Raw genomic sequence first — 12012 nt, 5'->3', positions numbered from 1 at the left:
GCTCACCAGTCAAGAACAGTAAAGCAGTACCATATATCAAGAACTAGATAACCAAACTTTGCAGCACGATTTCAATAAGTAAATCATATGTTACCACCAATTCATGTCATGATATAGAGAATGATTCAAACATGCATGATCTAATGCATAACAGGAAAATGCATGATTATGTGTAATGCATGATTCCTTTTTTTTTGTTATCTTTCATTTAAGTTTCATCTTTCCATATGCATGCCCTATTAAATGCACACAATTTTAAGTTCCTCTTTTTAATTACCGTTGCCCGCGGATACACCAAACGGGTACAATCCCCGAGGTCAAGTAGGTTCCCAGGGTAGCTTAACACACAATTTGTATTTTATTACTGGGTTCCAATTTAGCCCTCGACCGAATCACCTTCGGAACATTATACCTCCACATCTAATGTCGGGGACACAAAGGACACCCCACGCCCACAAGTGCCACTTCCTTGGTACCAAACAAACTCACAGTTGTGACCAACACACCACTTCCGGGTAAAGTGGCGGACTCTCCCTAAAACCGTGGCCAGGAGAAAGAACCTCAATATCGAGTTCAGGGGACAATTTACAGCACACGGAGTTTTTGTATCCTCACAGTCTCCCCAAGATCGGATATCTAAGATTCTCATACTCCATATGAGATATCCCAGAATGTATATTACACTGTTTTTATTCATTATATTTTTATTTAAGTTATTTCTTTAAGTTTGCAACACCATATGCAAAAGTAAAGTGAAAAACCCGCATCCTCCCTTGCGGGGACCCATTCGGGACTCTAGCCCGTATAAACCACTAGAACAGTGTAGTAAAGTGTCAAACCATCTTATGTGGTTCAAGTGATGCAGTTAAAAACATATGTGAAAGAAAACCAAACCCGCGGCTCTCCAGGCCGGTGACGGTCCATTTAGGCCATCGATGCATCACATAATAAAACCAAGATAGTGTTTTATTCATAACACTAAGCCAAAATGCCAAAAGCATGTGCACTCATGCAATCAAAATTCGACTATATGCATGTCGTTATTAAACAGATGCATTTCCTCTATGTGTGTGTCACCTACATCATATACGGATATTAATCAAAGTATATCTTCTTTGAGTGTATGAGTGCACAATTCAAGTATTCTTACCCAAGAAGAATTATCAATAACTGAATCATGCTCACATTCATGAGTACCATAATCATAACAATAACAGTTACATAATCTTCTTAGAAATAACATTCCAACCTGTTCTTAACACATATATAAGTGTATGTAGGTTCCAAGATTTCCCTTTATTCATATCAAAACTTACACAGTATTTATTAAAGTCTAGAACCTAATTCATAACAGTCAAATGAAAGCGTAAACCTCCATGGCAAGTGTTTTCATACAATCTAATACACAAGCTTTTAAATAACACATGGACTCTAGACAAAAATATAACGTTCAACTAGAGACGACAAAGCAAGATACATTACATATAAAATTTCAGTTTTATGTGTCCATCCTCCCTAAACAGTGTAACATGAACACTATTTTACACAACTGAAAATTTTCAGGTTATGTTTCAATGATCCCACGCTGCATCTTACAAATTTTGAGCTTAACCACACTCAAGCACCAACTTAGGCCAATAGACAACCTACAACAAGCATTAGGTAATTCATGCAAGATCCTGTCGGACCTTAATAGTTCATGAACCCAGCAGCAGTGTATCACACTATTCATGCTTTAATGGTTTAGGATTTTGTATATTCCTTTATGAAAATAGGAGATCCGATTAACATCATTCAGCTAACTATGAAAACATATGGAAATCAGCCCTGCTAATAGAAATCAGGACATGTGTATATATATATATATGTATATATATATATACACACACAGTCAGCTGGAACACATACTGACTTTTAGTAATTCAAAACATCGAATGGTACTGCATCATCAAACCCATCTATTCCCTGTTTCAGTATACACAACAGTGTTCCATTTTGAGGATAGTAAGATTTCAAAAATCAATTAACAAGAAATTGCCTATATGCATATCATCACACAACCCCTTTTTTTCCCCTTTCAAGTTACAGACATAGACATCCCCTTTGATATCACGATAACCAAATGCAAACCGAAAATGACTTCAAATTCTGAGAATCCAACATTCAGTCCAGAATAAAATGCACCATTATGAGAATAGCAAGGCAAGAATTTTGCAGTAAATTTCTGAGGCCTAATTACCCCATTATCAACAACAACTACAAGACCCAACAATCTTTATGTACTAGGTTTTCAAGATTGCAAGTGCTCGGATTCAAATACAACATAATTCAGGTAAGTAACGGTATCAAGACCTAAATCCACACGCAAGATCAATTGGATTCATGATTTTAAATTATCATTTCAATGTTATATCTAAGAATAGAATATTTGGCAGAGAAAACAGAGGAAAAAGTAACCCAAAGATCGGCTAACAGCAAATTTCGACCTCCATGTTATGTTATACTATTCTACTACTAACAAGGTTAGAGAGAAGACGAAAAAGAAACATTCAAGAACCTTCTTAAACCTGTCATGGAACGAAATAAAAATATCGACAGAAAAAAAGGAACTCAGGCCACCTGAGTTGCTCGTTTCCTAACTGAGAAACCCCCAAGCATGGGGTAATCCCTATAAAATACTCCGGACCTACACGGTTGGGGTCATTCACTACCTCAGTCGACCCCCACAATGGGCCCGATTTGGGATTTTTTTTTTCTCTTATTTAAATCCTAGCCCAAAGATACCATCGAAGAAAAGAGGGGTTTCTCAGGGACTCATCTCAAATCAACATATGGAATCGAACCCCTGTTCAATTCCTCACCCAAAATCCAAGAAGCACCGTACCTTTTTGAAGCTTTTTCGGCGATCTTTCCGGCGATCGGAGGTTGCAATCGCGTGGGTAGAGGGCCGGCTGGTGTTGCTCCACTAGCTGCCGTGACAGAGGGTTGCTCTAGGAGCCCTTGAAGGTTGCGGATGGCCGAAGCTCTGCTGCTGATGGCTCTTTCCTCCAGCGTGCTCACCAAACGAGAGAGAGAGGGAGACCGAGTGAAGAGGGCAAGAACCCCCTCTCCACTCCCCCTTTATCGGCTAACCTCCTCCCCTCTTGCCGAGAGGCACGGGGTCGGTTACGCCCTGCGTAACCCCCCCCCCCCCCTGCCCCTTTCTTGATTTTGCGATCGGGGTTAGGGTTCTCTCAGAACCCTAACACCTGCTAAAGATATCGGGCAACCCTTATCGGGTTGCCTTAATAAAACCCAACTTTCTCCCTTTTAAATCGAGAGGGTCGGGTCCGGGTCCGGGTCCGAGCCCGTGACCCGCGACGCTGGGTCCATTATTAAAATGGACCCAATTTGCCTACGAGTGACGGATCCTCAGTTGGATCCGTTTGGATCCAACTGTGGGTCCGACCCTATGCATCAAAATCTATTTTATTTTTTTCTTATAAATACTATTAATTATTTATTTAATTAATAATTAATATTATAAGTATAATTTAACACTCCCAATGGTGGGTTATTTACGGATTCTTTTATGGATCCGATAACGGTAACGGATCCAAGGCCCAAATTTAGAAAAATACTCATTATTTTTAAACAAATAAATTATCAAAAATTGAGGTTATTACATACACCATAAAGAATAAAAGCTATGGTGACATATCTAGGCTTAATGTGTATGTCTATTCTTTCAATAGCATCTGGAGATGCATAATTGTGCTTATAAATAGAACTCAGACATATTTACACTCGAGAACCAGTAATCTCCATTACATTGTGCTCTTCTTCTACCACGCTGGAGTGCATTAATGGAATCATTTCTTGTTACAGAATTCTTTTTCTCTAGCAAACAATTTATTAATAATGATGCTTATATTATGTGTTTAAAACTTTAAAACTAAATGGTTCAACAGTGTAAACCATGGTATTGTCATATGACAAATAATTTAATAAAAAAAGTATACGTGTTTCTCCACTCACACACATACACTCAGAGAGAGAGAGAGACTCTTTGTTTTTTGTCACTATGCTTGTATCGACCTCTTCTTTTTTTTTGCTTATCCAAAAATCTCTCTCTCTCTCTCTCTCCTGGGTTCTGTCAGTTTTTTCAATGGTTTAATGGTTGACTTGTTTATAGACCAGAAGATGGCCAGAATTCAGGTTATAGTGTCTCAGCCTCTCAGTTCATGTCATGGTAATCATTTTGGGAGCAAGTTAGTTTGGTTCATCTTGGATTGGATAAATGAGATGAATGTTATTCACTGATTTAGTTCAGTCATGGTTTGCTTCATAGAAGTCAATGATACTGACTTGTCCTAAATTATAAAAATATCTGCTTCATAGAAGCCAATAATACTGACTTTTCCTACATTTTAAAAATGGATTATCTTTGAAGTAATAAATATTTTAAATCATCATTCTGTTTGTGCAAAATGGTTTAATGGTTGTTTATAGACAAGAAGATGGCCAGAATTCAGGTTATAGTGTCTCAGCCTCTCAGTTCATGTCCTGGTAATCATTTTGGGAGCAAGTTAGTTTGGTTCATCTTGGATTGCAAAAATGAAATGAATGTTATTCACTGATTTAGTTCAGTCATGGTTTGCTTCATAGAAGTCAATGATACTGACTTGTCCTAAATTGTAAAAATATCTGCTTCATAGAAGCCAATAATACTGACTTTTCCTACATTTTAAAAATGGATTATCTTTGAAGTAATAAATATTTTAAATCATCATTCTGTTTGTGCAATTTTTCTTTGTGCCCTGAAGTGTTTGTAACTTGCTTTTTTCCAGTCAGTAAGTTTTCAATTGGTCGTGTCAATAAAAGTGGAGCTGTATTTGATTCTACAAAGTTAAGGTAAGGATCTCCTGATGCTTACAATTTTTGCTGAATTGATTTAGTATTCTGCTTGCATTATCTAGCAGTTGTGAGATATACTTGGAGTAAGTATTGATTCACTTGAACGGTTGTTACTGGTGGTTATGTCCCATTGCTCTATACAGATGTACTGTGTATTTCAATCATTTTTTAAAATTTAGAGGAGACATGTTGCTTTATGCACACTACATTGAACTTCAATCATTTTTTTTTTTAATTTAACACAAACACTTGCTGTTATGCATATATAGCTCTGCATTGCTAGAAATATCTTGAGTTCCTAATACATGCAATTGATCCATTTATCTGTCTAGCTTCCCATTTTCCAGACTCTAAGTTAAATTGGATCAGTACTGTCTACACTATGAACTATGTGATTTTCACATGTATATGGTAAATACTCATTCTTACATTTCTGTTTGCATGCTTAATCTATACATTGACTCCCCGTTCATATTTTTGGTTTTCTTTGGGTGACATGCATTTTAATATTGTTCTGCGCTTGAAAAACAACAATTTTCTTCAGTCTGCTTATCTCAGACATATTTTGTAACTTTGAGTGCTCCCCTAATGCTTCGTTCTTGCAAATCCCTCTCTACAAAGATGGATGAATGGCCAGCTGTTGAGAGCCCTTCCCTCCAATGACTTGATCAAGATCTTAGGGAAACGTTGGAAGACTGCTGGACTACTCTCAGAATCAGAAGGAAAATTTGTAGAAGTAAGATCCATATCTTCTTAATGCTGGTTCTTGGCTTTTCTTGTCAAGGTAAAATATTGTGTGATTTAAAATAAAAAAGAAAATAAAAGGATGTTCTCTTGGAAAATTTGTTGTGGAGAGAGAGAGAGAGCTCGCGTGGGGGGTGGGGGCGGGGGTAAGTTCTCTGATAATTAATGCAGGTTTAATTGTTTGATAGTTGGTTAGTTAGGTTAAACATTTGGAAGCTATTTTTGTTTAGCCCCATATCGATGGGAGAATAAGCGAGGGGAGGCCAACCCTATGCCTACAAAGGGGTGCTTCCTCTCCTTTTACAAAACACATGGATAGTGGCTTTTATTTTAATATAATGGAGGACATAGTTTGACAACTTTTCCCTTCATTTTTTATATTGAAAATGGAAAACTAATTTTTTATATGTTGTTAAAAATTTGCAATAAAATCACAATAAATTTAGTTTCAGCAATATTTTGAATATATTGTGATTTAAACATTTATTTTGTGGTTGAGAAATTTTTGTGCTATTTTGCAGTATATTTAAAAAATCACCAATAGTTGTGACTGTAAGAAACTTGTGATTCATCTCTTCTCTACCCTTTTGATCCATTCTTGTGCCCAATAAACTGCATTTTAGCTGATTTTCTTTCCACTTATATCTTGCTATTTGCTAAACTTGTTTTACCCTTGCTCATCTCTCATCTCTTTCCAGATTGCAAATGAAAGTAACTTTATGATATTTGAGCAGGAACTAGTCAGATAATCGAGAATATATATATATATATATATATATATATATATATATATATATATATGGAAGTTCTCATATTAAGGAGCTTATGATTTATGATGTCTGCCTTTTTGTTTATACAGCGTATATGGCCTGGACCACTAGCCTCTTGAATTTAACGAATGTGGCATCAATATTCTGGCAAGATACTTTGTTTTCAAAATATTTGATTGCTTCACAGTGTTTTGAATTTCATCATTCAAGTCATAAAAAACCTCTATCTCTGTATTTATTGTTCAATTCTTTTAATTCTATTTCCCTAGATAACCTAGTTTTCTGTATCATGTCTCATTCTATTTAGTCTTTCTAAAGTTTAGAACCAAGGAAAGTAATGAAGGACGGAGTCCCAAAAACCTAGGTGATGCCCATTGAAAATTACAAAATAGAAATTAAGGGGAATATCTTGAAGATGGCAGGAACTGGGTGAAGTTATCACTTCTAAACTTCTTCATGTGGTTTCCGTGAAGATTTCAACTTCAAATTCAACCTCGATAAATTTATGGTTTTCATGAACTATATAGTTTGAGTAGTTAGATTTTAGAAGAGCATAAAACTGAGGCAGGTAAAAATGCAATAGGGATTATAGTGGATGAAAATGAGAAATCCTCTTTTCCAGAAAGAGGGTCTTTGTTTTCTTTTCTTAAAGGTGTTCAAACTTGATAGAGACTAGTAACGTTAAGGTTGTTCCATTCTGAAAATGCTAGTAACGGGACTTTATTTCAAGTTCTCTAACAAATTGCTTGTCTAGGCAAGTCAAATTGGTTTGATTTGGAACTGATTCAGTCTGAATTGACCGATCTGGAAAAATATTCATTTTGATGTGAAACTCAGTCTAGATGGGATTGAAAATTTGAAATAACTGACAATCTAATCTGGATGAAATGGATCCTCCCAATTTGATTCAGCATTGATAGCATCAGTTGCTTTGCTGAAATAGTAGTCATTATTTCGTGCAAGTATTTGTTCAGATTATAGTCACAAATATTATATTGTAATGCCTGTGTAGCATTTTTCACACTTTCTTTTTAATTATAAATTTACCAAGGTTACCAAATATGTTTTTTTAGTTTATCTCGAGATTTTCAAGAAGGTCCATATGACGTGATATGTGACTATGGTTAAGATATTACATACCTGTTTTGTAACTTAATTTTGGTGCAGGGTTATTTGTTGGCTTAGATTATTAGTATGTAGCGCGCTAGTTTTGATTTGTTCCAAAGGCTTTGTTGTGTGTGTGTGTGTGTATGTGCCCGTGGGCGGGTGCGTGCATGTGTGTGTGTGTAAAAGTGATTCACGTTTTGATGTAATATATTAAATAGCTGATTTTGAATTTTGGCTTTTCAGTAATATTTAATTAACCTTGTATAGAAAGCACATGGTAATTCAAGTGAAAAATTGCAGGAAACAGCAGCTCTATTGAAGGATGGAATTGACTTGATAACAGATGCAGATAAAGTACTCTCTGACTTGCTTTCTTATCCACTGCATTCTACTTTAGCAAGGTAATCCTTTTCAATCATCCTTGATTAGTGATTGCATAAATGGTTCACTATAGGTCCAATTTAGGCCCCAATCATATATTATGTTTTAACTTGTGTACCATATATAGCTCTGAAGGTCAGCCTATTATAGAGGACAAGATTTCTGAAGTTGCTGGCAGCTTGATCTCGGCTTATGACAGTGGAGTTTTTTACAGTGCTCTTGAAGAAGGCCATTCTGGCTGGCAGAAATGGGTGAAGAACCTTGGGAAATCACTGAAACGCAAGGTACCCATCATCACTGAAACTCAAGATTTTCACAGTGTGATTTTGAGACAAAGGCAGTGCAGTAATGCAGTTTCGATTGCCTATGGGTGGAAATATCCCTTGTCCTCGAATTAGTGAAACATTGTTTTTTTCTAGTGCATTAGTTATTAGAATTTCTGCTGCATTCATTAGCAATTGTGTTTTATAGTTGTAATCAGCCAATCTATCATTTGCTACTCATTTCATCTTCTTTTATTAGTAACTTGGTCCTGCATTGTCAGTTTTTGTGTTTTCTTTTGTTTTTCAATTTATGCCTTCATTTTCAAATGACCAAATAGGCTTCCTGTATCCACTGCAATTTTCCAGGACTATGAACCATTGAAAAATCATGGTTGCTTTTGTTTATTGGAACTTGTAAACATTGATTCTGTGCTCTAGTACTTGTACAAATTATTTTGTTGTGAATCTCCTGATCGAATCTGGAATCACAGAGTACTTGACCAAAAACTGCAACTCTTTTCTGTTAAGTGTCTGAGAGGAGGAAAAGGGAGGAAACTATTGTTGATTTTTTTACCAGTTTTTGCAGGATTTTGTCATGCTACTATCATCTCTTGGTATATCTTTCATAAAGTGGTTACGACCAATGCTCATCTTTGACTTGCAGGGTAAAGCTCTTTTCATGCCTATTCGAGTTTTGCTGACTGGGAAGCTCCATGGTCCTGATATGGGTTCAAGCATTCTTCTGCTGCATAAAGCAGGAAGTTGTGGAGCGATCACATCTGAAGTTGGTTTCAAGACATTGGACGAGAGGTTCAAAATTTTAAGGGAGATTGATTGGGAAGCTATTTCTAGAGATAAGCAAGCGGAGCCTGTTGCCACTGTCTCTCACTGACACCTCAGATCGCTTCTATTGTTAGCATTTTGAATCTTTCTCCGACCTCCAATTTTTCTCTGTTAGTGAGCGGGGGAACTATTAGTTAGGCAGTTATATAATTTGCCCACAATTTTGAGAACAAAATATGTGGATTTATTTTCCTTTTTCATTTGTTTTGCTACGCTAGAAGTGTGGGGTGTAGGCTTTGTTTATAGCTATTTATTTTTATGTTTGTATCATGGAAGATGGGGACTGGTGCCAGTGGAACACGTTGAACACATGGTCATTCATACTTTTGTGATGTATCTTCAGCAGGCTGTGAAGGAATTCTTGTGCAAATACATCTATGATTGTTCCATGAATTTTGTCTCAGCGGTACCCTACTTTAAAAAGGCTGATGCAGTAGTAGATCACAGCTTGCTATTTATCTGAGTACAGAAAATTGCTCCAACTGTAAAGATCAGATAGAATGTAGGCTGATTTATTGTTTACCAAATTCTTTGATTTTTTTTTACCCTCTTCAGTTTTTATTAACAGAAAAAGCTGTCATCTTATCGATGACAGAAAATTTCTTAAAATAATAAAAATTATTATTTTAAAATTTCATTAAAGTAGCTTTTGAAATTATTTTTACATGGAGTCGATGTGTGAGTATAAACTTGGTCTAATATGATGGCCACCTAGTTGTAGATTTACATGGTGAAATTACGAGGGGCTTTTTTAGATGTCAATCTGTTTATTGAGCCGATTGATGTATATGACCAGAGCCTAAATACATCGGAGTGGTTAAGCTAAACATTACCGCTATAATAAAGATATTCAATGATCATATCTGATAACTTTAAACAAAAATACAAAGGAATATTACAAAACAGCCCCTACTAGGCTGACCCTATTACAAGAGTGAAATGATTGAAATACCCCTATGGGTATTTTAGTTTACATTCAGAAATATATATATGCTATATTTTAACACCTTCTCAAACTTATGGTGTAAAACCAGAAGTTTGTTAAGAAAAATGAAATCTAGGTGATGGAAGCACCTTGGTGAAGAAATCAATGAGTTGATACTGGCGTAGGGCAAGGTGATAGTCTTCTTTAAAAATTCTTCACATATATAATGGTAATCTATTTCAATATGTTTAATTCTTTGGTAAAATATATAGTTGTCTGCTATATATGTATATGATGCTCTTATTGTCACAATATAATTTATAAAGTGTTTGCTAATGCACTCATATATCCTCAAACAATCTTCATAGTCGAACAATCTTTGATGTCATAGTAACCATTGCACAATACTCAACTTCAGATACTTTATATTGTTTCTTACACTTTCAGAACACTAGAGAATCACTTAAAAAGATACAAAAACCATTAGTTAAACATCTATCATTTAGGTCACCTTCCCAATTTAAGTCGGAATAAGAAATTAACTCAAGAGATAAAGAGAAAGACAATAAATGACTTAGAAGGAGAATTTTGTAAATATTTGACTATCAACATCACAACACTCATGTTAAATATGGTAAAAGAGTGTTGAAACGGACTTGCATTATGAACTGCATGCACAATATCAAGTTTAATAATAATTAGGTAAGTTAAGGCACCAATCATTTGACGATACGGAGTTGGATCTTTCAGAAGTGTCTCATCATTAGACTTCATTTTAATATTGATAACTTCTGGAGTATCCACTATTTTCTCATCAGTAATCTCAGACCTGTCAATAATTTCATTACTGAACTTAGTCTAAGTAAGTACCATCGAAGAAAATAAACAATCTCGATTCCTAAGAAAAATCTAAGAAATTCAAAATCAATTATTTCAAAGTATTTTTTTAAAATAACTTTAATATTATTTACTCTTTGTTCATCACCTATAATGATCATATCATCAACATAAATGATAATGACTATCCTTGCATCATATTTCTTAGTAAACATAGTAATATCAGTATAACAAGATTTAAATCTAAAAGCTAACATAACTAAATCTATCATACTAAACTTTAAGTGCATATTTCAAATCATATAAGGTTTTTCTTAAATGAATAATCTTTTTAGGAGGAACCTCCTATCCAAGAGGTGAATCCATATAAACTTCTTTTTATTAAATTTTATTCAATAAAACATTTTTAACATTTATTTGGTAAATAGCCAAACTCTTGACAACAACTACAGTTATAAGAGTCATAACAAAAGTCATTCTAGCTACATGTGCAAAAGTTCCATCATAGTTTATACCATATTCTCGAGCATATTTTTTTGTAACTAATCTAGCTTTATATATTTTTAAAGTCTCATCACTCTTAGTTTTAACTTTATAAACTCACATGCAACCTATAGTTTTTTTTTCTTTTAGGCAAATCAGTTATTTTTTAAGTGCCCCTAATTCATCATTTATGACTTTTATCCATTCTAGGTAATTTTTTTCTTGGTTATAGGTTGTTGGTTAAAAAGATTCATATATTGAGGAGAAAAAGATTCATATGAAACAAATCTATCAAAAGGTCTTTCTAAGTTGGATTAATTAGTTTTCTAATACACTGGGTTGTCTATCATTTCCTCTACTACTATATTGAATTACCATAGGTTCGTTTTGATAAAAAAAAATTTACCATCCTAGATATTGGATTGAGATTCTTCATTAGCAACATTATCAATCAAACAATCATTATTGTACTTGGGCAATAACTCAAGAAAGAAAGAGTATTCAACACTTTTCTTAGGCATACTTTGATTAAAAAAACTTTTTTTTCAAGAAATGAATACTTCTAAAAACATAGAGTTTGTCCTTTTCAAAATCATCTCCATACCTAAAAAATAAATAAGGTATGACCTTTGAATTTTTTTTTATCATTTTTGTTAGTCAGAATAAATCATTTACATCCAAAAGGCCTTAGTCTTAAATAGTCAGAAGAGATTTTAAAAAACTTTTCATATGAAGAAATATTTTGGAGTTTGGTGGAAGGAAG

At 34.7% G+C, this 12012-nt stretch overlaps 1 protein-coding gene across 1 annotated transcript in view; it reads left to right on the top strand.

The window, feature by feature from the left end:
* The window catches only part of ERS (glutamate tRNA synthetase), a 30202-nt gene extending 20828 nt beyond the window's left edge, over window positions 1-9374 (top strand). The window contains exons 9-13 of the mRNA XM_090017873.1: window positions 4830-4893; window positions 5518-5632; window positions 7818-7918; window positions 8026-8182; window positions 8826-9374. Coding sequence (XP_089873999.1) covers window positions 4830-4893; window positions 5518-5632; window positions 7818-7918; window positions 8026-8182; window positions 8826-9053 — 665 coding nt within the window. The 3' untranslated portion in view covers window positions 9054-9374. The remainder of the gene's footprint in view (window positions 1-4829; window positions 4894-5517; window positions 5633-7817; window positions 7919-8025; window positions 8183-8825) is intronic.
* Window positions 9375-12012: the final 2638 nt, after the last annotated feature.

Source organism: Nuphar pumila, chromosome 9 (assembly GCF_984573655.1).
Source record: "Nuphar pumila chromosome 9, dmNupPumi1.hap1.1, whole genome shotgun sequence".
Classification (NCBI taxonomy): Eukaryota; Viridiplantae; Streptophyta; class Magnoliopsida; order Nymphaeales; family Nymphaeaceae; genus Nuphar; species Nuphar pumila.
This window is presented reverse-complemented; position numbering and strand designations above follow the sequence as displayed.